The 26,198-nt window shown below is 43.8% G+C and overlaps 1 protein-coding gene across 1 annotated transcript in view; it reads right to left on the minus strand.

Annotated features, from left to right (window-relative positions):
• The window catches only part of LAMA3 (laminin subunit alpha 3), a 226,015-nt gene extending 208,868 nt beyond the window's left edge, over positions 1-17,147 (minus strand). The window contains exon 1 of the mRNA XM_084779751.1: positions 16,788-17,147. Within this exon, the coding sequence (XP_084635877.1) occupies positions 16,788-17,069 (282 nt within the window). The 5' untranslated portion in view covers positions 17,070-17,147. The remainder of the gene's footprint in view (positions 1-16,787) is intronic.
• Positions 17,148-26,198: the final 9,051 nt, after the last annotated feature.

The raw sequence follows: 26,198 nt of genomic DNA on the forward strand, positions 1-26,198 counted from the left end.
TTAGTCATCAGAGAAATGCAAATCAAAACAACTCTGAAATTCCATCTTACACACATCAGAATGGCTAAGATGAAAAACTCAAGTGACAGCACATGCTGGCGAGGATGTGGAGAAAGAGGAGCACTCCTTCATTGCTGGTGGGAGTGCAAACTTGTAGAACCACTTTGTAAATCAATCTGGTGCTTTCTCAGGAAACTGGGAATAGGGCTTCCTCAAGACCTAGCTATTCTACTCCTTGGGATGTACCCAGAAAATGCTTCACCACACAACAAGGACATATGCTAAACTATATTCATAGCAGCCTTATTCATAATAACCAGAACCTGGAAACAACCTAAATGTTCCTCAGTTGAAGAATAGATAAGGAAACTGTGGTACATTTATACTATGGAATACTACTTAGCTATTAAAAACAAGGAAATCCTGAAATTTACAGGCAAACGATAGAACTAGAAATGATCATACTGAGTGAGTTAACCCAGACCCAGGAAGACTCACATGGCATATACTCACTTATAATTGGACACTAATCCAAAAGGGATGTCCCATGAAAATCTTCACTCTCCAGGAGATTGTAATAGATATGGGGACCTCCTATTGGGTCTCTAGATGAGAGAAGTATGGGAGAATGGGGAAATAGAAAGACCCAGAGGGTCCTCGAAACCCACAAGAAGAACATCATGATGGGCGGATCTAAACCCAGGGGGATCTGCTCCAACTACAGCACCAACCAAGGACAGTACATTCAGTAACATTGAACCCCTACTCAGATCTAGCCAATGGACAGGACATTATACACAGATGTGTGGAGAGCGGGGACTGACTCTGACATGAACCCTGGTGCTCCATATTTGACCACTTCCCCTTGGTGGGGAGGCCTGGTGGCACTCAGAGAAAGGATAAGCAGGCTACCAAGATGAGACTTGATAGGCTGTGACCATATGGTGGGGGAGGAGGTCCCCTTCTGTCACATACCTAGGATAGGAGAATAAGGTGAAAGAGAGAGGGAGGGAGGAATGGAAGGATACATGTGAAGGAATAACAATTTAAATGTAATCTGAATAAATTACTTAAATAAAATTTTTTTAAAAAAGTGTTGCTGTGATCATGGTGTCTCTTCACAGCAGGGGGGAAAGTCACTGTCATTTCCTGATTACAATATCTTTCTTCTGCATGGTTCTTTTTTATTCAAAAAAGTTCCCTAGGCACAGACAGGAACTTCCCCAACCCTTGGTCCTTCTTTGTTAGAGCCCAGTTGGAAGCCTAGACTGACAACAATGGATCTGCCTAGCAGTGTTCATTTGAACATCAATCACTGGCTTAATGAAAGCCAGATACCATCCTTGGGGAGCCAAGTCAGACCCTGGCTTGACTCAATTCCTCAATTCAGAGTCCTCTCCGCTCTTTCTCCAGTCACTACTTTAATCTTATAAAATAGTCTCTTTTCTGATTTATGTCCCATTGTCTCAAACCCCTTACTGCTTGCATTCACCCTGCTGTAGTTTCATCAGTTGCTTAATTCTTTCCAAGACCAGAAAGACTACAAATGCACACAAAGCGAGGATGAGCTGGTGGAAATCCTGGAGAGGTTATACAAGTCTCACCTGGGATGCTTACAATACATCACACAAAAGGGGGGCTGGGCTCCTAGAAAATGCAGAACAAAATGCTCACCTCAAGGGCCTCAGCTGCTCCCTCACACTGGGACTCTCCTTCACACCCTGGGTTTCTGCCATCAGTCCTGAATTCCTAGTCTTCTCCCTAGCTCATAGATGACTTGTGAACATTCTATTAACTCAATGGTCACCATTTCCCCACCGTTTGTTAGCTCAGGGACCTCCCCTGCCTTGTTTCGCAATGTCTCACTTGACCTTTATGGCCATCCCCACATGTCTGCCTCACAGAAGTGTCAGTCAACGTATTAAGTGCAGAAGCAAGTGAATCTTACACACAAGCGTATCTACACGCATTATCTCCAAACAGTGCAGAGTTTTATAGGTGGCAGGAATCAATGAGCACCTCAGCCCTTATCCTCCGGTTGTTAAAATGGTCAGTTGAGGTAAGAAGGCAACCACGATGACGATGTATATTCTACGACCATGTCTGCCAGAGGCCAAAATGAAAATGGGGTGCTGGTGTCCTGGAGTTCCCCTGTTCCCCAGGGAATCGCACCAGGCAAAGGTCAGGTGGGAGGAGGAGTTGCCTTGCTCGCAGGGATGCCCCCAAAGGCTTCTTATGAACCCTCTCCTGGCCCATGGCAGGGAGCAGAAAGAAGTAGGAACAGATAACTAAGACATCAATTTGACAAAAACAAAACAAACAAACAAACAAACAAAATGGGGCTTGTGTCAGACACTGTGAACTAAATTGGGTCCCAAAATGTACGTTAAAAGACCTAGTCTTCAGTAGCTCAGAATGCTGTATTTGGAGAAACAGACTTCAAAGCAATAACTAAGATAAATGAGGCCATGTGGGTGGACCCTAATCCAATAAGGCCAATGTCCTTTGAGGTGAGATGAGGGCACAGACTCACCACGGGGAACCTGTGTAAAAGCCCAGGAAGAAAACACCTGCAGCTAAGGAGTCAGAGCTGAGGAAAACTTACCCGACAACACTTTGATCTTGGGCTCACAACCCCCAGAGCCATGGAAAACTAAATCCCATTGTTTCAGATGCCCTGTCTGTGGACTCCTTTTTGGCAGCCTCAGAAAACTAACTTAATCTGCACAAAGGAAGTCTTGGTAGAGGTGTGTGTGTTGGGGGGGGTGCTTCAGCCAAAGTCCCCCAGTAAGAAAGTCTCCAAGCAGATAGCCCATGCTGGTATGCAGGTGTTTATGTGAACTGGTCAAAATGGGCCTGAGCCCTTCCTCTGTGCCTGTCTGGTGAGCATCTCACACATTAAAAAGAAAAACAAAAAACAACTCCTAATGTGAGTTATCACAATCATGTGTTCAGCCACCATCTTTCCTCATTCTGTTTAAGGGCCACATCTGCAGCAGCCTGATTACAAACATCACAAAACAAAACACAAAAACAAACCAAAACAAAAAATACACCCCCCAAAAAAAGACAACAAAAAACAAAACAACAACAGAACTATGGCCTTCATTCTGCCCCATACTGGGCCCCATCTTCTGCTCTCTCTTAGGGACAGAATCCTTGCATGCTCGTCCAAAAATCCTGGAGGCAACGCATTTAAAGCTGCAGTTTGCTATATAGGAAGCACTCAGGCTGGCTTAGAACAGCAATGCATGGGCTCACGGCAGAGGAGAGAAGCCCAAACTCAAGATGTGCACAGAGCGGTGCTCCCTCTGCGCTCCTCCAGCTGTCTGAAGCCCATCCCAGACATCCATCCTAACTGATGCGTCAGGAGGCTCGGCTTTGAAACCCGACACATCAAGGAGCCATTACTATCTTCAACGAGCAGCTGTGAGACTTCAGAAGGTCATGCCTGGTGATGTTGCCTCATGGCAGAAGGTTGTGGGGAGGGTCGTTGGACCCTCATCTCAGATTCCTGCCGCTCCTTTCTGCATGTGGTCTCAGGTCTTTTGACATGAGAAGGCATGACAGTGCATAAAGGTGGAAGGCTAAGTGATGGGAGCGGTCCATTTGTGCAGGTAGGAGGAGGAGGAGGTCACCATCTCTGCCAAGTGAGACTTTTCAGTGGGGTGTTTGATTAGGGGTCACCACCTGAGCTCTATAAGCTGACCCTGGAAACTCACCTGCTCACCAAAGTAGACTTGGGTGGAATCATTTGGTCTGTCATGGGTGCCCTATCCAGAGTGAGCAGATGTTCGTTCTCCGGGGAACACTCACGGAACACCTGCCTTCCAAAGCACAGCTTGTTGGAACTCAGGTACGTTCTTGTCTAAAGCTTCCATCAGGGTTTGTTGTTCTGGCAGGGAAATTATGGGCTGCCGTTGCCTGTGAGCATTGCGCCAAAGACAAGCTGCCACAAGAGAGACCCGCCAACAAGCAAGAAGAGGCAGCCCCACCCTCAGGGAACTCATGAGCTAACATGGAAGGAGATGTGAGTAGGAACAGCTCCAAGGTGATGCGGGATCAGCTGGGAGGTGCAAAGCTCAGCTGAGCTCCGAGGAAAGCAGGGCTACCTGCACGGTGGCAGCACAGAAGGGAAAGTGGGTAAAGCACAGAGTCTTCACACTTGGTACCCAGGTTTGAGTCTTGCCTTTAACACACACTTGCTGTGTGGCCTTGGACATGTCGCTTAACTCCTCTGCACTTAAGAATCCTTTTTTGGTAAGATGAGCATGTCCAGCAAAGCTCCTTCATAAATTCCTAAATCACTTTGATGATTAAGAGGTCAGCATAAAGACAAGTGGGGTGGCTCAGCAGGTAAGTGTGCTTGCAGTGCAAGCCTGGAAGCCTAAGTTCGATCCCACAGAACTCATGTAAGGAGGAAGGAGAGAATTATGTTCTACGTGATTCCTCGTGTGTGTGTGTGTGTGTGTGTGTGTGTGTGTGTGTGTGTGTGTGTGTTGCGGACTTGCATGCACAGCTGAATGCTGACTACACATATTCAATGACACACACACACACACACACACACACACACTTTTTAAAAGCAAGACGTCAACACACGTAAGGTGCGTTCACTAAGTACTGTATAGCTGTGCGTTAAATTACAATCCTGCAGTAAGCAGAGGCCCTGGTTATCAGCCTCCTTCTCCTCCCCAGTCCACCCTTTATTTGGTGCCTTCCTATAAAGTTTGCCCAGAGAAATGACAGCAGCGGAGAACTGGGAACCGGCGTCTCCCCATTCCACGATGCAGACAGACATGGGCGCTGAGAGCCATGTTCCTCTCTAACACCCACTCATTAATTCCATGTGTCTCTTCTGACCATGGTGAACTCACTGAGAGATTATAATGCTTACAAGGTTGAAAACAGGAGGACACGTGGGACTCGATGAGCTGGCTTCCCCCAGGCAGTTTCCACCCTTTTGGCATGAGGATTCTAATTCTAATCAGTGCCCTGGACGCTCTCTCTCTGCAGGTGCAGCCCTGCCCAGGTGCAGTTTGGGCCCTCCTCAGTCTTTAGCCCGGAGTCTGCACACCCGCCATAAGCAGAGGCAGGCCCTTTCATTTAGACTCTGGCATAAACTACTCCGGAACCATCTAGTAAATTCTTTCCTCGGTGGGCAAATGAACCCAAAATACCTAGGTGACAACCCAAGACAATCTGTGATCTGGAAAAAATGTATTCTTGCCACATAAATTAGCTTTTAAAAATGAATCCCTGAATGTCATTTTTTCTTGTGAAAAATGCATCCTTTAGTATTTGAATGAGTCATTAACATGTTCCAGAGAGAGCTCAAACTGCTATATCATCAGAAGTATTTGTTGTTGGGAATGAGTCAGCAAATCATAGCTGTCCCGTACATAAAGCAGTGCACATTACAGCAGCAGATGAATTGTATGGGACAGCCAAGGTGGCTCCTCGTGAGTAAAGGTGCTTGTCACCAAACTTGACCATCTTGCGTTTGATCCCCAGGACCCACATGGTGGAGGAAGGGAACTGACTCCCACAATTAGTTCTGTTATCTCCAGCATAAAAATACACACATGGACATGCATTCGAGCCCTTGAAAGACTCCTCAAGCCTGCAAAACACACACACACACACACACACACACACACACACACACACACATTTTAAATTAAAAAAGTAAGAGAATTTTACTTTCAACTTATATATGACTACTGTGACAAATACTTTTTGTAAGTTTACCATTTTAGAAGTCTTAGCTGGGAACAATCTTCTCACTTCATGGAAAGCCTCAACATCCACGAACATTATGAAAAGTCAGCCTAGAGCTGGGAAGACGGCTTCTCAGCTCAGAGCACTTGCTACTTAAGCACGAAGACTCGAGTTCGAATCCCCAGCACCTACATAAAAAAGCTGGGCATGGCTATGCATGCCCTGCAACACCAGTGCTGAGGGGAGAGGAGACAGGTGGGTTACTGCTGCCTGCCGGCTGCCAGCCTAGGGTCAGGCTCAGTGAGATTCCCTGTGTCAAGGAAATAAGGAAAAAAGTAACAGAGAAAGACAACAAAGGTCATATCTGACCTCCTCAGGCACCTGTGTGTGCATAACACTACACATACACACACACACACACACACACACACACACACCATGAGCTACTATTATTAATGTTTTATATGTAGGGAAAATGAAGTGACACAGTTTTTCCACAGTCAGGAACCTGTTGGGATTAGAATAAAACTCATGTCTAAATTACTGCAGTCCCGTGCTTTACCCATGAGAATAGATTCTTCATAGATATAAAGAGATTACATTACACTCCACCATTGCAGTTTCCCTGCAGTTTTAACAAAAATGGGAGGTACAAGCACTTATCTGTATCTGGATCCCCTTTGTATCCTCATAATGAGGACTAATACACATTTAGGAATTATTTGTGAATAAATGGTGAGTTAATTAATTAATTAATTAAAGGCATCAATATTGGAAAGGAAGAAAAAATATGCAGTTGTACAACTACATGCAGTTACATGTACAACTAACTACATGTAGTTTGTACAATTGTACAAACTACAGCAAAGTCATGGGATGTAAAATCAATAATCAAAGATCAACCACATGTCTAGTGGGGAGGTGTATATAAAGAGAGGGAAGCCAGATAATACACTTATTCCCGAGCCTGCCACTGAAAGGGCCTGAAAGCAATGGTGCACATGAGGGGACAGAATTAGACCTTGTTTTCCAAATGTCATACTCAATAAAACCTTGAAGAATTAATTAATCCCAGGGATGTGCAAAGAAAGTAAAAATACCCTCCCTGTAGCATGTTGTGATACCAGAAAGAAATGTAGTCTTAATAAGTGTGGGGAGCCATCAAAATCAATGAAGGGGGTGTGGGGGGGAAGGGGGGCCCGAGGATCTGTACCTGTCCCCACCACAGGATCAACAAGCTGTCAACAATTGCTAAGGTCAGCTTTTTTCAGAACTCCTATCTGTTCAAAACCCTACAGCAACCTGTAGAGAACTCAAATTTGAAAATGTTATTTACACCATCCAGCCTTAAAAACTATAATAGATACATTTTATAGAATTTCAATTATATGTCACTAAAACTATGGGGAAGGTCTCACGTTTCAAAATTTGGAAAAAGATATGAATACATCATGTAGCTTTCATATGTGCAGTACAGAGACGCAGCACAGACAGCCGACGTCCTGAGACAGTTTAAGCAACACCGTGGTACACGTGAGGGGCTGGGATGAATGGCGCCTCTGGGCCTCTCCTTCCATGGCTGTAGGTTTCTTTCTCTGATTAGCTGATCCAGGCTCTAGATGGCAACAGGGACTCAGAGCACACTCAAGGGCTGGACATCTGTAGCTTCAGCAATCCCAGAGGCGCATGGGCTCCTTGAGATTGGCTCAGGACCAAGCTGAAATGGCTGCCAGTCTGGTGTGTGGAATATGCATCTTCATGGGCAAGTCAAGTTGACTCACCAAGGAAAAAACACTTGTGTGTGTTCTCTCCCTGTGTGTGCTTTGCACATGGGCTTTCATTGCTGAAACACAGCTGAGGGTCACAAGCACAGGCAAATAATAGGAACAGTCTTTTAAAGTAAAGTCAGGTTAGAGAGCTGACTGCTCTTCCCGAGCACTGGGGATCAATTCCTAGCACCCCCATGGTGGCTTACGATCATCTGTAACTCCAGGTCCAGGGAACTGATGGCCTCTGTGGGCACCAGGCATACACATGGTACACACACACACACACACAGAGGCAGGCAAAGCACTCATAAATACAAAATAAAGGAATTAAATAATGGTTTTAGTCATCTTTACATGTATAGGACATTTGCCTAAATTCTCAAAATATTTGTTATCATTAATATTTGTTACAAGAATGTCAAGGGACACAGTAAGTGTCTTAAATTTCCCAGGCCTCACTCAAGGATTTTATATGAATGAAAGGAAAGGACCTGCTAACAAATTATTCTCTTTCACAATAGTTCTATAAACAGAGCCTTGGTGTGATTCAGTTTCCTGTTTGTGGCCATTGGCCACAAGTTATACGCACAGCTGAAACTCTGTTGTGGTTTATAGCAAATAGCAAACACTGTCACGCCTGACTATGCCTGTGTGCATGTGTGCATCAGTGTCATCCAAGTCAAACCCAAGCTGCCTACAGAAGCCACAGTGGAGAGCAGGGATGGATAAAGGACGTGTCACTGTCAAATTCACCATCTCTGTTTGGCAAATAGGTGCATTTCATCCCTGACAGTTGTAGTGTTTAATGCCAAGCCAGCCCAAATTCCTAGTTTCTAATTTTTTTCTTCTTATAAAGATTTTCTTTTTATTATTTTTAATTATGTGTATGTCTGCATGTGGGCATATGCACATGAGTGCAGGTACCTACAGTGGCTAGATCATTCACCACGAGTGGGAGCTACAATCATTTCTAAGCCACCTAACGTGGGTGCTGGGAAGCAAACCTGTGTCCTCTGGGAAAATATCAAGAGTGCTTAACCACTGAGCTATCTCTTAGCCCTGACCTCAAGGCTATATTTCGACATAGTCTTCCATTTTCATTTTATCATCGCTGCCATCGAATGTCTTAATATGTGATCTCTCCAGGTCAGGGATCACGCAAAGCCAATGCACCGCTGAGGTTAACTGCTGTATAGCCTTTAATTCCCTCCCCACCCAACAGTGTTTCCTCATCTCTTGAGTGTTACATGCATTGTGATAGAGCTGAGGGCACTGATGGGACCCTTGGATCAAGAAACCACTGAAAAACTGATCTCAAGCTGTACTATAAAGCAATAGTAATTAAAACAGCATGGTACTGGCATAGCAACAGGCTGGTTGATCAGTGGAATCGAATCGAAGACCCAGATATGAATCCACACACATATGGTTACTTGATTTTTGACAAAGAAGCCAAATCCATTCAATGGAAAAAGGATAGCATCTTCAACAAATGGTGCTGGTCTAACTCGATGTCTATGTGTAAAAAAATGCAACTGGACCCATATTTGTCACCTTGCACAGAGACACTAAGTCACTTAGAAGAAAAAGTGGGGAAGAGCCTGGAACATATTGGCACAGGAGACAACTTCCTGAACAGAACACCAACAGCCCAGGCATTAATGTCAACAATTAATAAATGGGACCTCATGAGGCTGAGAAACTTCTGTAAGGAAGGAGACACTGTCAAGAGAACAAAGGGACAGCCTACAGACTGGGAAAAGATCTTCACCAACCCTACATCTGACAAAGGTCTAATATCCAAAATATATAAAGAACTCAAGAAATTAAACACCACCAAACCAAATAACCCAATTGAGAAATGGGGCTTGGAACTAAATAGAGAATTCTCAACAGAGGAATATCAAATGAATGAGAAACACTTAAAGAAATGCTCAACCTCCTTAATCATCAGGGAAATGCAAATCAAAACAACTCTGAGATTCCATCTTACACCCATCAGAATGGCTAAGATCAAAAATTCAAGCGACACCACATGCTGGCGAGGATGTGGGGAGAGAGGAACACTCCTTCATTGCTGGTGGGAATGCAAACTAGTACAGCCACTTTGGAAATCTATCTGGTGCTACCTCAGAAAAATGGGAATAGGGCTTCCTCAAGACCCAGCTATTCCACTCCTTGGAATATACCCAGAATATGCTCCAGCATACAACAAGAAAATTTGCTCAACCATGTTCATAGCAGCCTTATTCATAATAGCCAGAACATGGAAACAGCCTAAGTGTCCATCAATAGAAGAATGGATAAAGAAACTGTGGTACATATACACTATGGAATACTATTCAGCTATTAAAAACAAGGAATTCCCGAAATTTGTGGATAAATGGGTTGAACTAGAAATGATCATAATGAGTGAGTTAACCCAGAAGCAGAAAGACTCAAATGGTATGTACTCACTTATATCTGCATATTAGCCCAAGGGGCATGTCCCATGAAAGCCTTCAAGTACCAGGAAACTGGGACAGTGGGGAGGACATCCTATTGGGACTCTAGATGAGACAAGCATGGGAGAATGGCAAAGTAGAAGGATCCAGAGGGTCCTAGAAACCTACAAGTAGAACATTATGATAGGCAGATTTGGGCCCAGGGGTCCCGCTCAAACTAAGGCACCAGCCAAGGACAATACAGGCTGTAAACTTTAAACCCCTACCCAGATCCAGCCAATGGTCAGAACATTCTCCATAGTAGAGTGGAGAGTTGGATATGACTTTCTCACGTACTCTGGTGCCTCATACTTGACCATTTTCCCTGGAGGGGGAGACCTGATGGCACTCAGAGGAAGGCCAGCAGGTTACCAAGCAGAGACTTGATACCCTATGAGCATCTACAGGGGGAGGAAATCCCCCTCAGGAACTGTCATAGGGGAGGGGAATAAGGGGCAAATAGGAGGGAGGGAAGAATGAGAGGAGACAAGGGATGGGATAATCATTGAGATGTAACAAGAACAAATTAATAGAATAATATATATCTTGGAAAAAAAAGAAATCACTAAAAAAAAAAAAACAACAGCAAAAAACAAAAAAACAAAAAGACAAAACCTCAAAAATCTGAGAAATAGTGAGAATCTGAAACCTTCTTAAAAGGGATCGTCAGGGCCAGGAATGCCACCATGAATAACGTTCTCACACAGACAAAACTCAGGCTTATAAATCACCCTGCCGGTTCACACAGGCTGCCATTAAAATACCAGCATTGTTGTTATAAATGCACTAACAAAAATAAATCACTACCATGGAACCAGAGTCTATTTTAAGAAATGACCTTTGTTCATTTTTGTAACTTTAATTTTTTGCAGATCCTTTTTGGGTGAAATTCTAAATCCTGGCTGGTCTCACAGATTTAGTTTTAGGAAATCTGAGGTAACGGAGCCGCTTCAGTAACCCTGCCCCCACCCCGGCTTCTACTCTCCAGCTACACATACGCAGAGTCCTGTCCAGCATCGCTCAGCTACAGACAATGAGTCAACCATAGTCTCTCGGTCCTTCTCCACCTGCGCCCAGTCACCGCTCATAGCTATGAAAGGCAAACCCATGTGACAGTGAAAGTGTCCAGCAGTCCAACCTCTGGAGCTCAGCCTTTTCTTCCTTCCCCAAATACGCTTCTTTCCTGCCAGCAAGTAGTCTGCTCAACTGTTGGAGCAAAAAGTTAACTTTGGTTCATTCTTCTTTGCGGAGGAAAATACGAAGCTTGGCATATCACCAAACTGAAGGCTCTTGACATAGTTACGCCCTGACCTACAGCCACAGTCTGCAGAGAGAGCCTGGGAATGACAGCCCATGGGCGTTGGCCTGTCCTACAAACCCAATGAAACCAGGAAAGGTGCTTTTTCTGGGCAACCAGAACAACAGGGCCAACCTACCAATCACTGAAATTGGCCCGTGGGGAACATGTGGTGGCTTTCTGTGGGCAAATCTGGGGAGAACCAGAGATAAGGATCTCTGTGTAGCCTTTCCTCTCTTCACAGCTGCTCTGCCCACCGCTGGGACAATTCTTTCCAATGCTGGTGTGGCAAGCAATGCAGGGAAATAGTCACGCTACAGTTGATTGTTATCTTAATTTAAATAGAAGAACTCAGTTCTGCTAATGTTTAATATAGAGATTGCCATAGGGTCCTTTACCCAGTCCCCAAGCCTGACAGTCACTTGCTTTTAATGATTTTGAATGTTTGAGAGAGAGAGAAGGTCAGCCACCAGCCTAGAGTGTGACCATGACACATACCTGGTCAAATGAAATATAGACTCTCTTCCCTTAATCAGCAGAAAAGATGCAACCCTGAACTGACCTGAGAGTGAACATGAAAGTCTTTTGACTACACAGGGCTCACCAATCATCTCATGCTGAAGCACTTAACGTGTCTTAAAAGGGGAGGAGCCAAAATGTCAGACTTAGCAGGCAGAACCTTCCAATTGCTCCACAGTTCTGAACGGAAACAGCCAGAAAACAACTTCTTAGCAAAATCGGCAACTAAAAAGACACACTGCAGTTCAAAAAGAGAGAAACTCAGAGAGACCCAGAGACAGAGGGCGAGAAAGAGCTCAACAGTGCAGAGCCTTGGTGGCCTGACTGCCTGGCAGAAGGAAAGTCTAACTATAGCTGATTTGGAAACTGCACAGCACTGGCCCTTGAGAACCCCTCTGCATTCCTCAGTGTAAAAGCCGGCTGCTGTAACCGGGAGCCATCTTGGAGCTGCTACTTGGGGAAACATTAGTTCCTGTGATGGTTAGATGTGAGTGTCAACTTGACATAACGTAGAGTCATCTGGGAAGACAGTCTCATTGATGAGCTGTCTAGATCAGGTCGGCCTATAGGCATGTGTGTGTGTTGGGGGGGGGGGATTATCTTGATTATGGCAACTGATGTAGGAAAACCTAGGCCACTGTGAGCTGCACCATCCCCGGGTCCACCCTGGGTTGTACAAGAGGGATGAAGGTGAGCTAGGTAGGAAGCATGCGCTCACTCTTTCTCTCTGCTCTTGACTGTGGATGTGACCAGATGCTTCAAATTCCTGCCTTGACTTCCCCTCAATTACAAACTTTGATCTATTAAGAATTAGGAGAAAAAGCAAATAGCATAAAAGCAACAAAATGAGAAAAATTAGCACATACGTTTTCACTCTAACTCTGATTATAACTGGCCTTAATTATCAAATTAAAAGGCAGAGATTAACAAACAAGAGCCAACTATTTTCTTTTAAAAAATTAAGTTCTTTTGTATATGTAGAGAGAGGTACACATGTTACAGTGCACATATGAAGGTCAGAGGTCAACTAGTGAGAGTTAGTTTTGTCCTTATACCATGTGGTACCAAGGATCAAACTCAGGGTGACAGTCTAGGCAGCAAATGCTTTTACACTGAACCATTGCTCCCACCCAAGAACCAACTCTCCACTGCTTTCAGAAACCACAGCAGCAAAGATCCAGACACAGTAAAGGACAGGAAATTAAATTCAATCCCAGTGCAGAAGCAAGCAGCTCTACAGTCACAGGCAACAAAGCAGACACCAAACAAAAACAGAAGAAACAGCGACATTGTGTATTGGTAATTAGAACCATATGCCAGAAAAACATAATCATACACATATAGGCTCAAATGTTGGAGTATCCAATTCATAAAACAAACATAATTAGACACGATAGACATAATCATGGTAATGGTGGTTGTGAGCCACCATGTGAGTTCTGGGAAGCAAACCCAGGTCCTCTAGAAAAGCAGCGAGCGCTCAACAGCTGGACCATCTCTCAAGTCCCTGAGAATTTTTTTTAAAAAACATAAACATATGAAATACAAGTAATGAGACCAACTGAATAGTAAGTCTCTCAACCAAGAAAAGGTGAGGGTCAGGAATATTCGATGCTAGCCTGTGCAATGTCTTTAATGAAGAACTAACATGGATAATCTTAATTCTATTCCATAAAATAGAAAGGGAAAGAGTTCTTCCAATGTTTGCCATAAAGCCACTGCCGCTCTGACGCCTAAGTCAGACAAGGGTAACATCTGACAAAAAGAAAAGCATAGACCAATGCTTTTAGTGAACATTAATGCAGAAGAAAAGTTCAACAAAATATTTGCAAACTATATTAAACAATCACTGAAAAGATTATTCAACATAATAATGTCAGTTGCACTCTAGGGGTGCAAAGATTGTTCAACAAACGCAAACAGGTAAATAAAATATAGCCCCAAATAGAATCAATAACAAAGTCACATTATCAGTTCAACAGATGTATGAAATTATTTGATAGAAATCAACATCTCCTCATGGTAAACAGCCCAAAGAAAGTACACAGAAGCACTGTGACTCAGCATAATAAATGAACATATATATATTTGTATATATATATAATAAATTCACTTGTAGCACACTGAAAGGGGGAAACTCAAATCATTTTCTCTAAAATCAGGACCAAGACAAGGATGTCCACTGTTATTGATTTTATTCAATAAAATATTTAAAATTTAGCTACAACAGTAAGACAGGCAGACAGATAGATAAAATGGTCTATTGATAAAAGAGGAAGATGTCAAATTATTTCTATTTGCAAATGATATGATCCTATACTTGGATAATTACACAAAAAAACCTTCTAAATCTGACAAATTTAGCAAAGTAACAGTATAAAAATTTCAACATAAAAAACTCAGTAGCTTTCTATATATTAATAATGAATCTACTGAAAAAGAAATCATAAAAATAATCTCATTCACAAAAGGCTAAAAAGGTTCTAGGGTGAACATAATCAAAGAAGTGAGAGACTGTTACACTGAAAACTATGCAACACTGAAGAAAGAAACTGAAGAAGACGCAGGAAGAGGTAAGAACCCCTATGCTAACAAGTGGCAGAATGATGCTATGAAAATGTCTACGTTACCAAAGCCATCTATTGATTCCGTGCGATCATCATCAAAACAGAACTAGAAATAATTATATATGAACGCACACAACCCTCTGAATATCCATAACAATCCTAATCAAAAAGAGCAATGTTGGGGGATATCACAATGCCTTATTTCAAATTATAATACAGAGTCTTGGTAATTAAAACTTCATTTAACTGCCACAGAAACAGAAACAGACTAATGTAATAAAAATAAAGGACCCTCCCCCAAACAAACCCATGCAATTACAGTGATGTGATTTTCAACACAGATGCCAAAAATATACATTGGGGAACATATAGTCACTTCAACAAATTGTGCTGGGAAAACTGGATGCTGGCACACAGACAACTAAAAGTAGATTTGTACCTCTCACCTGGATTAAAAAGCAAAGCAAAATGATTCAAAGACCTTAGTGTGAAACCTGAAACTTCAAAATTGCTGGAGGAAAATATGTCTAGATTCTGGCATAAGGCTTGGCACTCCAAATGGGACTTCAATGGGCCAGACAATAACAGCAAGACATGGTAATGGGGTTACATACAATTAAAACACTTCTACACATCACAGAAAACAACTAACAGACCGAAGAGACGTATACAGAATAGGAAAAAATCTTCCCCAGCAATTCATCCAATTAATATCCAGGATCTATAAAGAATTCAAAACACTGATCACCAGAACAAATAGACAAGCTGGTGAGACACTTTCCCTCCAAAATAACAAATACCCACAAATACGTGAAAAAGTGTTTGACACCCTTAGTCTGGAAACACAAATCAGAACTCCCTGCGAGACTATCTCATCCCAGGTACCACGAAGAAGACAACAAGATGTGCTGGCGAGGGTTCGCAGAAAGAGAAGTCCTTACGAAGTGCTGGTGGGAATATAAATTAGTGTAACCACTATGGCCACCAGAATAAATAAAAGTACTATATTCCAAAGTCGCTGGCTCTCTCTGGGATGACCACGGGTTGCCAACAGGTGACTGGTGGACAGTGATCTGGTATTTACAGACTAATAAAAGCAGACCCTCTGTTTTATCAAAGTTGGGGTCTTGTGTCAACGGTGTGTGGGAAAGTAAACATGTTTATAAGTGAACTAAGGCCTCCTGCAAGCCAGGCAAGCACTCTACCCCAGGCTACCTCCTTGGCGTGAGCCTACATCTGGTTAGGGATCTTTCAGATGTGCAACCTATAGCTTAGAATCCTTGGAATCGTTGCACAACCAGTGCCAAACGAAATGTGTCAGACAGATTCCATAATTACATTTGTACACATGTCTATTTATCCACATTAACAAATAATTAAAGCAAAAATATTTGGAGCCCGTTGGAAAAAAATGGTATTTTCTCTTTTATTCTCCCTTTTGCATATTTATACTATATGGTAAAAATTGTTTTATTATTAATTTATCTTTTCTATTTTTTCTTTCCATGTAGTGAAATATGCACAGTATATTAGTATGCTCACACATTCATATAATTTGTAAGTAAATTTGTGTCTACAAAATGGCATGTTCAACTACCTGTCGTTTATACCTGCCAGTCAGGACTGTCCAACACACTAACACTCTAAGCTCCAAAATTACTCCCTCTTCAGCAACTCTTCCTGTCCTCAGCAGCGCTTCCAGGAGTAGAGAGTTTGGATTCTAAAGCTCGGGCCCATTCTAGGGTAAAAACGTTTCATAGCCTTCTCCTTTGAGCATCTCCTAGCCGGAGATGAGGCTCTGGTGTGAGGGCCTGGCACAGCACCAAGCGCAGATTTCAGCGAGACCAACCGCAAGCACCTTCCTCTCCACCAGGTGTTCCCCGCCGGAGTGTTTCTGCCCACTGCGGGTCTCATTGGCCCCTGGAACTGCGTGCTGGCTCATTAGACGTATCCTTTTATTGAGAGTGAAGAGGGATTACGGATATAACAAGAAATACTACCGAAGTCTCTTAGGCATAAGATTGCAAAAACGAAAAGTCCGGCAACACAGCCGCCACCAACGCCCAGGGTCAGTCCTGGGCTGGCAGAGTGCCATTGGGTTGATGGGCATTTGGAACAAAGCCTCGGACTTCCTCTTCTACAAGCTGGAACCCGAACACAGCTTTCACTCACCCTCGCTTTGCTCACCCCACCCACCTAGGGTGGCATGTGGCCAGGGAGCTGCTCTCATGGGCTCGTACCCTGCAGGAGCATTGTGCCCAGGTCACAGGGTCTCCAGCCAGTCTGACCTTGGGACAACCCAGTCCCTGTCACTTAAAGTCATTTGCTCGACTGAGGAAAAGAAGACCCATCTTTTTGCCACAGTGACTGGCCCATCTGGAAGTCCAGTCACCACTTTCAACCCAATCTCTGCTACCCATAGGGACCATACCTGGATAGTGTGACCGCTGCCTTGTGCGGTGGGGCCGCCCACCAATTTGCAGTATAGCTCAGGATGCGGCTTTGCCACATCTGGGCCCCGCTCCCCGCAGGTAGCAGTGGCCCAGATCTTTGCTGCCTGAGCCAGGTTGAAGTAGGGTGGATGCAGGCTGAGCGCGGCCGCCTGAGCGTCCTGAGCCACCAGGCTCCAGCAGGGAGACGTCCTCAGAAGCAGCAGCCACAGCGTGAGCAGAGGCGGCGAGGACCACGGTGGCCAGCCCTGAGCCACCGCCATCCCGTGGTGCTAGGTCTCCTGCCTGTGCACAGCGTGGCACAGCGGAGCAGGAGGCTGCTACTCTCCTAGCGCCAGGGCAGCCCCGGGTGTGGGCGGCGCCCGGAGCCGCGCCCCTCTGTCCACGCGCTGATCCGGCTGCGTGGGCGCGGCTCCGGGGTCGCTGAACCTGCTGCTGGTACTGCGGCTGGCGCTGGTGGGATCAGGAACCATCAGGCATGGACAGTGCTGGCTACAACAGCCCCCTCCCACCCCCATTCCCCACCCCCACCCTGCTCTCCAAAGCTAGGAACACCAGCGGGGGATCCTGGGATTGCCCAGGTCAGAAATCAAACCTGTGCGCTTCCCGAATACTCAGGCTTCTGAGAAGCCCGCAGGAAACTGCCTCTACCTGTAGAACTTTTGTCAAAGATGTTTCCAGTTCCCAGATGAGCATCGATTCGTCTATTTTGTACTCTACAGCTACATGCTGAGCCTGGAATTAAGATATTTCCCTGAATTAGCAGTGGTGAGAAGCACACATCCAAACCACGGTGCGCTCTGTGGTTAGCAGGCTTGAAAAGGTACCTTGGGGGAATCCTTTAGATGTCCGAGTACTACTCCCTCAAGGCTGAGGCTTAGTCACCCTCCAACACTGAGTCCACAATATGCCCTCTAAGCTATAAGGGGAGATGCCATTGAGGCGGGGGGGGGGGGGGGGGGCGGAACCAGCATGCTCAAGGGCTTTAAGTATCCCAGGTGGAACAGGGCTAAAGCTTTGAAGGCTAGAGGGGTGGGGGGGGGCGCGGGGGAGAGAGGCAATACATGAGACCGCCACTCTGCCTGGACACAGAGGTGAGAACGAAACGGCACCCTTGAGAAGTGCTACGGTATGATTATCTCTGCACCTCCCCCAGAACTCATAGTCTGAAACTCTGCGGTCAGCCGTGATGGTTATAGTTAATAAGGAAGTTTGCGTTTCTTGGTAAGTGTTTCTAGTATGTATGATACGATTTGCTTCGATCATTCCACTTGTACAGATTTATATGCAGGGAATGATCAGGTAAGCACGTCGTGGGAATGTCATCAGTGCCCTGGTGTACGAGCCACAAGGTAGGCATGATGGGACGCACCTGCAATGCAGCGCTATGTTAGGCTGAGGCAGGTGGATCAGCTGCTGAAGGTCAGCCTGGGCCACATAACAATACGCCATCTCAAAAAACCAAAATGAATGAAAAATAAGAGACCAGAGTGTGTTGGCTAGCACTTGCCACAGTGAAAAGACTGCTGTGTCCAAACCAGGAATCAGCCCCCACCACTCAGGAAATCTGCTTAACGTTGTTCTTGATTTCACTAGCTACAGTAACTTTGTGTTTGCAGGCTACCCACCTTTGTGTTACTCTGCTATAAAAACTCAAATGAACCCAACATTGGTGGCACATGGCAGAGGCAGGCGGATCTCTGTGAGTTCAAGGCCAGCCTGGACTATAGAGAGAGTTCCAGGACAGGACTACACAGAGAAACCCTGTCTTGAAATATTAAAAAAAAAAAAAAAAAAAAGAAAGAAAGAAAAGAAAAGAAAAGAAAAAGCTCAAATGGACTGAGCTGAAGGAGAGAGAGCTTACTGATATGTTTATAAAATGCTGGTTATGTGACCTATTTAATCTTCTGTTTGTTCTTCAAAAGGATGGTAGAAGGGAAAGGAATTCATGTACCCAACATAAAGTTGTAAAGGCCGGCTGAAAACTTAAGTGGCAGATAGCACCTTAACCAATGAAAAGTGAAACAAAGGCGGGAGAAAGTGTATTTGTGTGACTAATGCCTTTAATAACACAACTCTTACAGAAGGAACACAGAAAAGCTTAACCAGGAGCTAAGAGAGCTAACAGGCAATTTACATTTTAAAAAATTTAAATGCAAATAAACACCACTGGTTTAGAATTTTGATCTTCCTGGGAATCAAGATGCAAACAAGATACCAACCAGTACGACCTGTCTTTCACATATCAAAAAATAATAATTAAATATAAAATCGGGGATTGAAGAGAAGCCATGAAATCAGCACACTCTTGGTAAGTGGAAACTCTTCCATTTGAAGGTGTGGGGGGAATTTCTGATGCCAATGTATAACTTGCCCTGAAGTTTCTCTTGTAGAGATTTATAGCCCTGAAATACCTAGGGATGTTTACAAAGATTTGATCCAATGGTTCCTTGAAGCTGCTTTGCTTGTTTTAAGTTGACAAGGCCCTCCATGTTATTACAAGGTCATAAGAACAACTCTACAGAAATATATTTTGACATTTGTTTGCAATATTTAACAAAAAGGAAATGATATAAAAATTCACAAAACCAATCCTACCTCTAGCACTAACAAAATGAAATTATTAAAAGTCCACATATAATAGCATCAAAAAATTAAAATTTCTAGGAATAAAGTAAACTAAAGGCCTAATATTTGTCCTATAAAACTGAACACCTTTCAAAGATGTTTAAAAAAATTTTAATACAGATGTACTTTGAATTACAATGAAGCAAAAATCCTTTAAATCTCATCATAAGCTGGCAATATTATAAGTCAGAAAGTGAACTTAGGACATCTCACCTACTGAGAAACACAGCTTAGCAACACAGGCACTGTGCAGTGCTAGGTTTTCACCTTCCTGGGTATGTGGGTACTCGAACTGGGGCCTTGATACTGCTACATTGTAGCACAGTAGTAACATCAGTAACACAGGTAAGGAGGTTTTTAATTCAAAACATGAAGTTTGTGCTAAATTTGTATTGTTTTAATACTGTCATAAATTGGGGATAAGGGGTAACAGGTCACAACACATCAATTGAGGGAAGCCAGGAACCTGGAGGCAGGAACTGAGGAACGTTTGGAGAACACTTCTTATTGGCTTGCTAACAGGTTCACATTTAGCTACCGTTTGGGTACAATTCAGGCCCACTCCCTGGCTCAGACTGCCCTCAGTCTGCTGAGCCCACCTACATCAATTAACAAAAAGATGCCCCCACTGACATACGCACAGGCAAATACAATTGAGGCTCTCTTCCAAGTGTGTCCAGGTGACAACCAAAATTAGCACCATACCAAGACATCATTAATTAGGGGAATGTAAAATGTAAATGTAAAATACTGTATTCATAGGTTGGTATATAAAAATGTTAAAATGGTAGTCGTCCACACAACAGTCTACAGATTGAATATGATCCTTTTCAAAATCCCAGTTTTCATTCTTCCATTGCTGTTGGGAGTGCAAACTTGTACAATCTGGAAATCAATCTGCCACTTTCTCAGAAAATTTGGAATAGGGCTGCCTCAAGACCCAGCTCCTGAGCATATACCTGAAAGATGCCCCACCCTACAACAAGGACATTTGCTCAACTATGTTCATAGCAGCCTTATTCGTAATAGCCAGAATCTGGAAACAACCTAGATGTTCCTCAACTGAAGACTGGATAAAGAAACTGTGGTACATTTACACAGCGGGATACTACTCAGCTATTAAAAACAAGGAAATCTTGAAATGTGCAGACAAATGGATGAAACTAGAAATGATCATCCTGAGTGAGGTAACCCAGGCCCTGAAAGATACTCATGGTATATACTCACTTATAAGTGGATATTAGCCCAACATAGATGTCCTCTGAGAGTCTTCACCCAGCGGAGCTCAGGAGAGATGCTGGGACTCACTGCTGGACTCCAGGTGGAGCAAGGAGAGTGTTATGGAAGAATGGGGGGATGGAAGGACCCAGAGGCTTCAGAAGCCCCACAGGGAGACCATCAAGGCTGGCAGATCTGCACCTGAGGGCCTGCACAAACTGTTCTACCAACCAAGGACTATGCATGCAGTAAATCTACAGTCCCTGTTCAGATCTAGCCCATGGATAGCTCATTCTCCACGGTTGTAGGGAGAGCAGGGACTGCCTCTGACATGAACTCTGGTGGCCCCAATTTGATCACTTCCCCTTGGTGGGGAGGCCTGGGGGCACTCAGAGGAAGGGGAAGCAGGCTGTCTAGATGAGACTGATAGGCTGTGGTTATATGGTGGGGGAGGAGGTCCCCTTCTGTCACAGGGTTAGGGGAGGGGAATAGGGAAGAAGAGGGAGGGAGGGTGGGAACGGGAAGATACAAATGAGGGGATAACAATCAGATGTAATCTAAAAAAATTATAACAAAAAACAAAAATTAAAATAAGCAGTAATGAACTGAGAAAAAAATTTTAAATCCCAGTTTTCCTTTTCCTTGTTTTTTTTTTCTTCCCTTTTCTCAGAAACTGACATGAAGATTCTAAAATTATGAAAATGCAGGGGAAACAGAATGGTCATAGTGATTCTGAAAAATGACAAGGTATAACATTCACTTTTCTTACTTCAGAATTTAAAACATGACTGTAATCAAGACAACATAGTACTGTGTGGAAGAGTAATTAACACACAGACCAATTGAATATAATTGAGAGTCCATAAATAATCCTGAAGTCATGGATGCTTGGTTTTCAGTAGGATGCCAAGGCCATTGCATGAGAAAAGAATCCTGTCAGTAAAAGGTACTTGCCCCATTGGATGTTCACATCAAAGGGAGCCAAGATGAACTGCTGCCTCACACCATTCGCCAAAGCCAACTCATACGATGTAAAAGCTACAACTACAAAACTCTGAAAGGAAATATAAGGAAAACAGCTCCTTAGACATATCAAAAGTCAAAACAAATGACCCTTATTAAAATTTAAAACGTCTGCGTTTCACAAGGGACCCCTACCCAAAGAATGGTAAAAAGATGTTTCAAAATCATCAGTTTCATAAGACACTCATATCCAGAGTAAAGAACTCTTACCGCTCAACCAGCGGTGGTGGCACACGCCTTTAATCCCAGCACTTGGGAGGCAGAGGCAGGCGGATCACTGTGAGTTCGAAGCCAGCCTGGTCTACAAAGTGAGTCTAGAACAGCCAAGGCTACACAGGGAGACCCTGTCTTGAAAAACCAAAAAAGAAAATATATATATTTCTGAAGTATAAAAACCTGAGTTCAGATCCCACCACCCAGATAAAAGCCATGTTACAGGTATTTAACCCCTGCACTGGGGTCAGGAGAGAATGTGGAGGCAGAAAGATCTGGGGCTCACGGGCCAGTGAGTCCAGTGGACACGGTGAGCTCCAGGTTCAGTGATAGACACCATCTCAATAAATTAAGTGAAAGGTGATAAAGGACAACACTCAAAGTCAACCTGTAGTTTCCACATGCACACACAAAAAAGCGTATCACATACACACAAGAGAATGCACACACACACAAAAAGGTGTATAACATACACACACACACACACACACACACACACACACACACACACAGGAACACACATGCACACATCACACATGTAAATAAAATGCCTTGTCAGGCTGGAGAGATGTAGTTCTGTTGGTAGGATGTTTGCTTAGGTCCCTCCCTAGCACTGTGTAAAACTAGATGTGGTGGTACATGCCTGTAATATCTACAGGTAGATGGTGGGACAGGCAGATCAGAAGTTCAAGGTCATCTTCAGATACACAGGAAAGTCCAGACCAGCTTTGGATTTTAAAAAAAAATGTCTTGAGAAGAAGAGGAGGAAGAGGAAGAGGAGGAAGAGGAAGAGGAGGAGGAGGAAGAGGAAGAGGAGGAGAAGAAGAAGAAGAGGAAGAAGAAGAGGAAGAAGAAGAAGAAGAAGAAGAAGAAGAAGAAGAAGAAGAAGAAGAAGAAGAAGAAGAAGAAGAAGAAGAAGAAGAAGAAAACTTGTGATGTTATAGTGTTTTCCCAGTGATGGCAACTTTAAAACTAATCAGATAAAGGCTCCGTGCCTACTGCTTGTTAGGAAGGCCTTCTCTGAAAGCTGTTATATCCTAAGCAAGCATCCACCTTTTAGAGGCCTGAACACTGAGGTGTTAATATGAGTGATGAAAATGAGACTTTGCAGGGAAGAGAAAAGCTGTTCACAAGTGTCAGTTAATGAGTTTAAATTAACGCTGAGCAGGTGCTTTTTAAAGAGAAAGTCAGCAAACACAGCCACACTCCTGTGTTGAAGGCCGGATGAAGCTACTGTGTTTTACTCCAGAGAGATGATATGTCAAGAAATTAAATAACTTGCCAATGAGTTTGTCTCTCTGGCTTTTGTTTGAGGTTTTGCTTGTTTGTTAATTTTGATTTGGAGACTTTTATTAGTTTCATTTTTGGATTTTTTTCTTTTTCTTTTTCTTTCTTTCTTTCTTTCTTTTTTTTTTTTTTTGTCTCTATTTTTAAGTGAAAATAGTAAGATGAACCTAGGATTTATTTTTCTTTCTTTTCCTTTCTTCTTTCCCTCTCTCTCTCTCTCTCTCTCTCTCTCTCTCTCTCTCCTTCTCTCCGTTCTCCCTGTCCACCTCCACCTCTGTCTCTCTCCAATGCCTCACTATGTTGCCCACAGTGACTTTGAACTTATGGATTCAAGTGATTGTCGTGTCTCAGCCTACCCAATAACTGGACATACAGCTGCTGGCCACCACTCTCAGCTGGACTCAGAACTTGAAATTCTTAATTTGGGTTCCTAGGAGGATTCTGAAAGGGCAAAAGAAAAAGGTGCCCACATGTGGGACATAGACTACAGAGGAGGACAAGAGGCACTACTAAGCCAGCTCCGGAGAGGGGCTGGGACAAGCACACATAGTCGGCTGTCAACAGCACAGGGGAGCTTGGGTTTGGCTGGTGCCCTAATGCTTCTGAGATGATTCAGGCTCTTCTGAGTCCTTCAGAACTTAAGATAGAAATGAAACTTGTGTACCATTGTTTCCGAGCATTTCCCTGAGGTCAAGAACCAAGGCATGTAAGGAGAATGAGTCACTGGGTCTTGCAAGGGTGAAATCAAACTTGGTGATGCCCCTTGGGTGTCAGTGTTTGAGCGACAATGTACTCAGAGCAGATGTTCTTTTAAATCAGACCTCGGGTTTTTTTTTTTTTTTTTTTTTTGCCTTATTTTTCACCTTTCCAGGTATGACAGCTTCTCAGAGTTCTCCTAGGAATAGGAAATGGGATCAGAGCCCTGAGTTTACTGGTTTTTCTTTGGGTTAAACTGTTAAAGCACAGCAACTTGCTGTTGGTTTGATTTCACCGAAGGAACAGGTTGTAAAAGTCACTTACTTCCCTTCCTGCATCAAAAGCAACGACACCACCGCAGACCAGTAGCAGTGTATGAGTCTTAAACAGCAGTGTAAAGAATATAAACATATAAGCATGTGTGTGTGTGTGTGTGTGTGTGTGTGTGTGTGTGTGTGTGTGCGCAAGGAGACTATATAATAGCAGAGGACAAGATCTGGATGAGGAATAGAGTCAGGGACAAGAGAAAAACAGGACTATATGTGTCACAGAAATGTAAGTGGAAGTATTTCGTGGAGTCCGGGGACCAGCAAGGGAGCAGACGGCAAACAGGCATTCAGAAAGCAATGGGAGGGAGAAAACGAGAATGAAATATAATGGTACCTCTGTGTGAAAAGCTACAATCACTTCTCTGTATGTAAACCAAAAAAAATTAAGTTTTGAAAAAGTAGGAAGAATTGCTCTTCTCCCATAACCTATTTTGAGAGACTTTCACCAAGTGAATTTCTTAGTAACCACTTTTCCAAGTTATTGCAGAACTATGTAACTGCAACCATCTCCTGGCTCCTTCTCATTTGCTGGCTCACTTGATCTTCACCTGTCTCTCTATCACTGTGCAGTAAAACTGCCCCTCCTCTTTCTCATTCTCTGTGTTGTTCCCTGAAGAGCATATCCTATTCCGTCAAATATTTCGCTGACTCATCACTTTCTCTGCCACTCAATTAGACATCATTTTCAAACACAAGTGGTTCCTTCTACAAACTAACTCTGCCTTCGTTGTTTGGGATTAAAGGCATGTACCACCATGTCTGGATCTAAGCTTTTCTTTACCTTATCCTGGGTCTAGACCAGGCTGGCCTTGAACTCAGATCTGTTTGCCTCTGTCTCCTGGATTAAAGGCCTGTTTGTATTCCAGCCAGATCACACAGACCTAGATGGTCTTTGGCTGTGATCTCCTTCTTGCCAGAGAAGCCATGTTCTGGATAAAAATTCCTCTACACATACTTTTCGTTAGCATGAAATAACTGGCATGGCCAAGCTAAGCCAAAATCATTCCAGAACAAACGAAGAAGGTGAACTTCCCTTGCCTTGTGTGGCCATACTCTAAATAAAAGCCAGTTGTTACTGGCCATTTTGAAAATGGGGGGGGGGGGGCTTCCTTTAGGTACTGGACATCAGAAAACCACATCCAGCATCACTCTTTTTGTTTATAGATATGGAAGTCAAAGCCAAGAGAATCACGCAAGTCCTCATTACCATAAAATGACCCAGAATCCAGCCATGGGCTGCCGGCTCCACCCCCTTTCAAGTGTGTGCTTTTTCACTCCAGGGTTCTGGGTCTAAGGGTTTCTTAAGAAGCAGAGATGCTCATTTGACCTGTGACCTATGAAGATGGTCTCTAGAGCCTCCTGTGCTGACCACACTGAGTAGAATTCTCGGCCTGATGGGCCCCAGTGTTTTCACTCACTGCAGGCAGATCCCAGCTTTGGCTGGAACCTCGACAATGGTGCCTCTCGTTAGGGCACTCCCTGGTAGGTAGTTCTGCCAAAAAGCCCTGTAAAGAATTCACATTCCAATCACATGAGTGTCCTTCCAGCTCCTGCTTCACACACTCTGGTTCGGCCGTTACTCAAAATATGTGCTTGGGCAGAAGAGGTAATTTTATACATTTGCTATTAGGAGGGAGGGGCCAGGCTCCTCCCTGTCCCCCCGCCCCTCCCACCCTTGGCGTGTGTTACAGCAAGCAGCAATTCTGAGATAAAAGCAAGCCTACACCTAGGTAATAGCACCTTGTCTTAACAGTGGCATTTCTTCCTACCAGCCTGGAGCTACCCTGCTAGGCAAGTGGGTGGAAGCCATTACTCCCATTTCATAGATGAGTAAAAATAGGATGGGGGTGATGAGAAATCTTGCTCAGGCCTACTGGAGGTTGAAGGAATGCAGCCTGCCTCCTCTGGACAAGAAGCTGGTAATTAATCTGGCAAAGATTTTTAAGTGAGAATTAGAAAATAGCCTCTAAAATAATCTTGTTACAGCTTTGTCACTTC

This window comes from Acomys minous (genome assembly GCF_964271855.1).
Source record: "Acomys minous genome assembly, chromosome: 4".
Lineage (NCBI taxonomy): Eukaryota > Metazoa > Chordata > Mammalia > Rodentia > Muridae > Acomys > Acomys minous.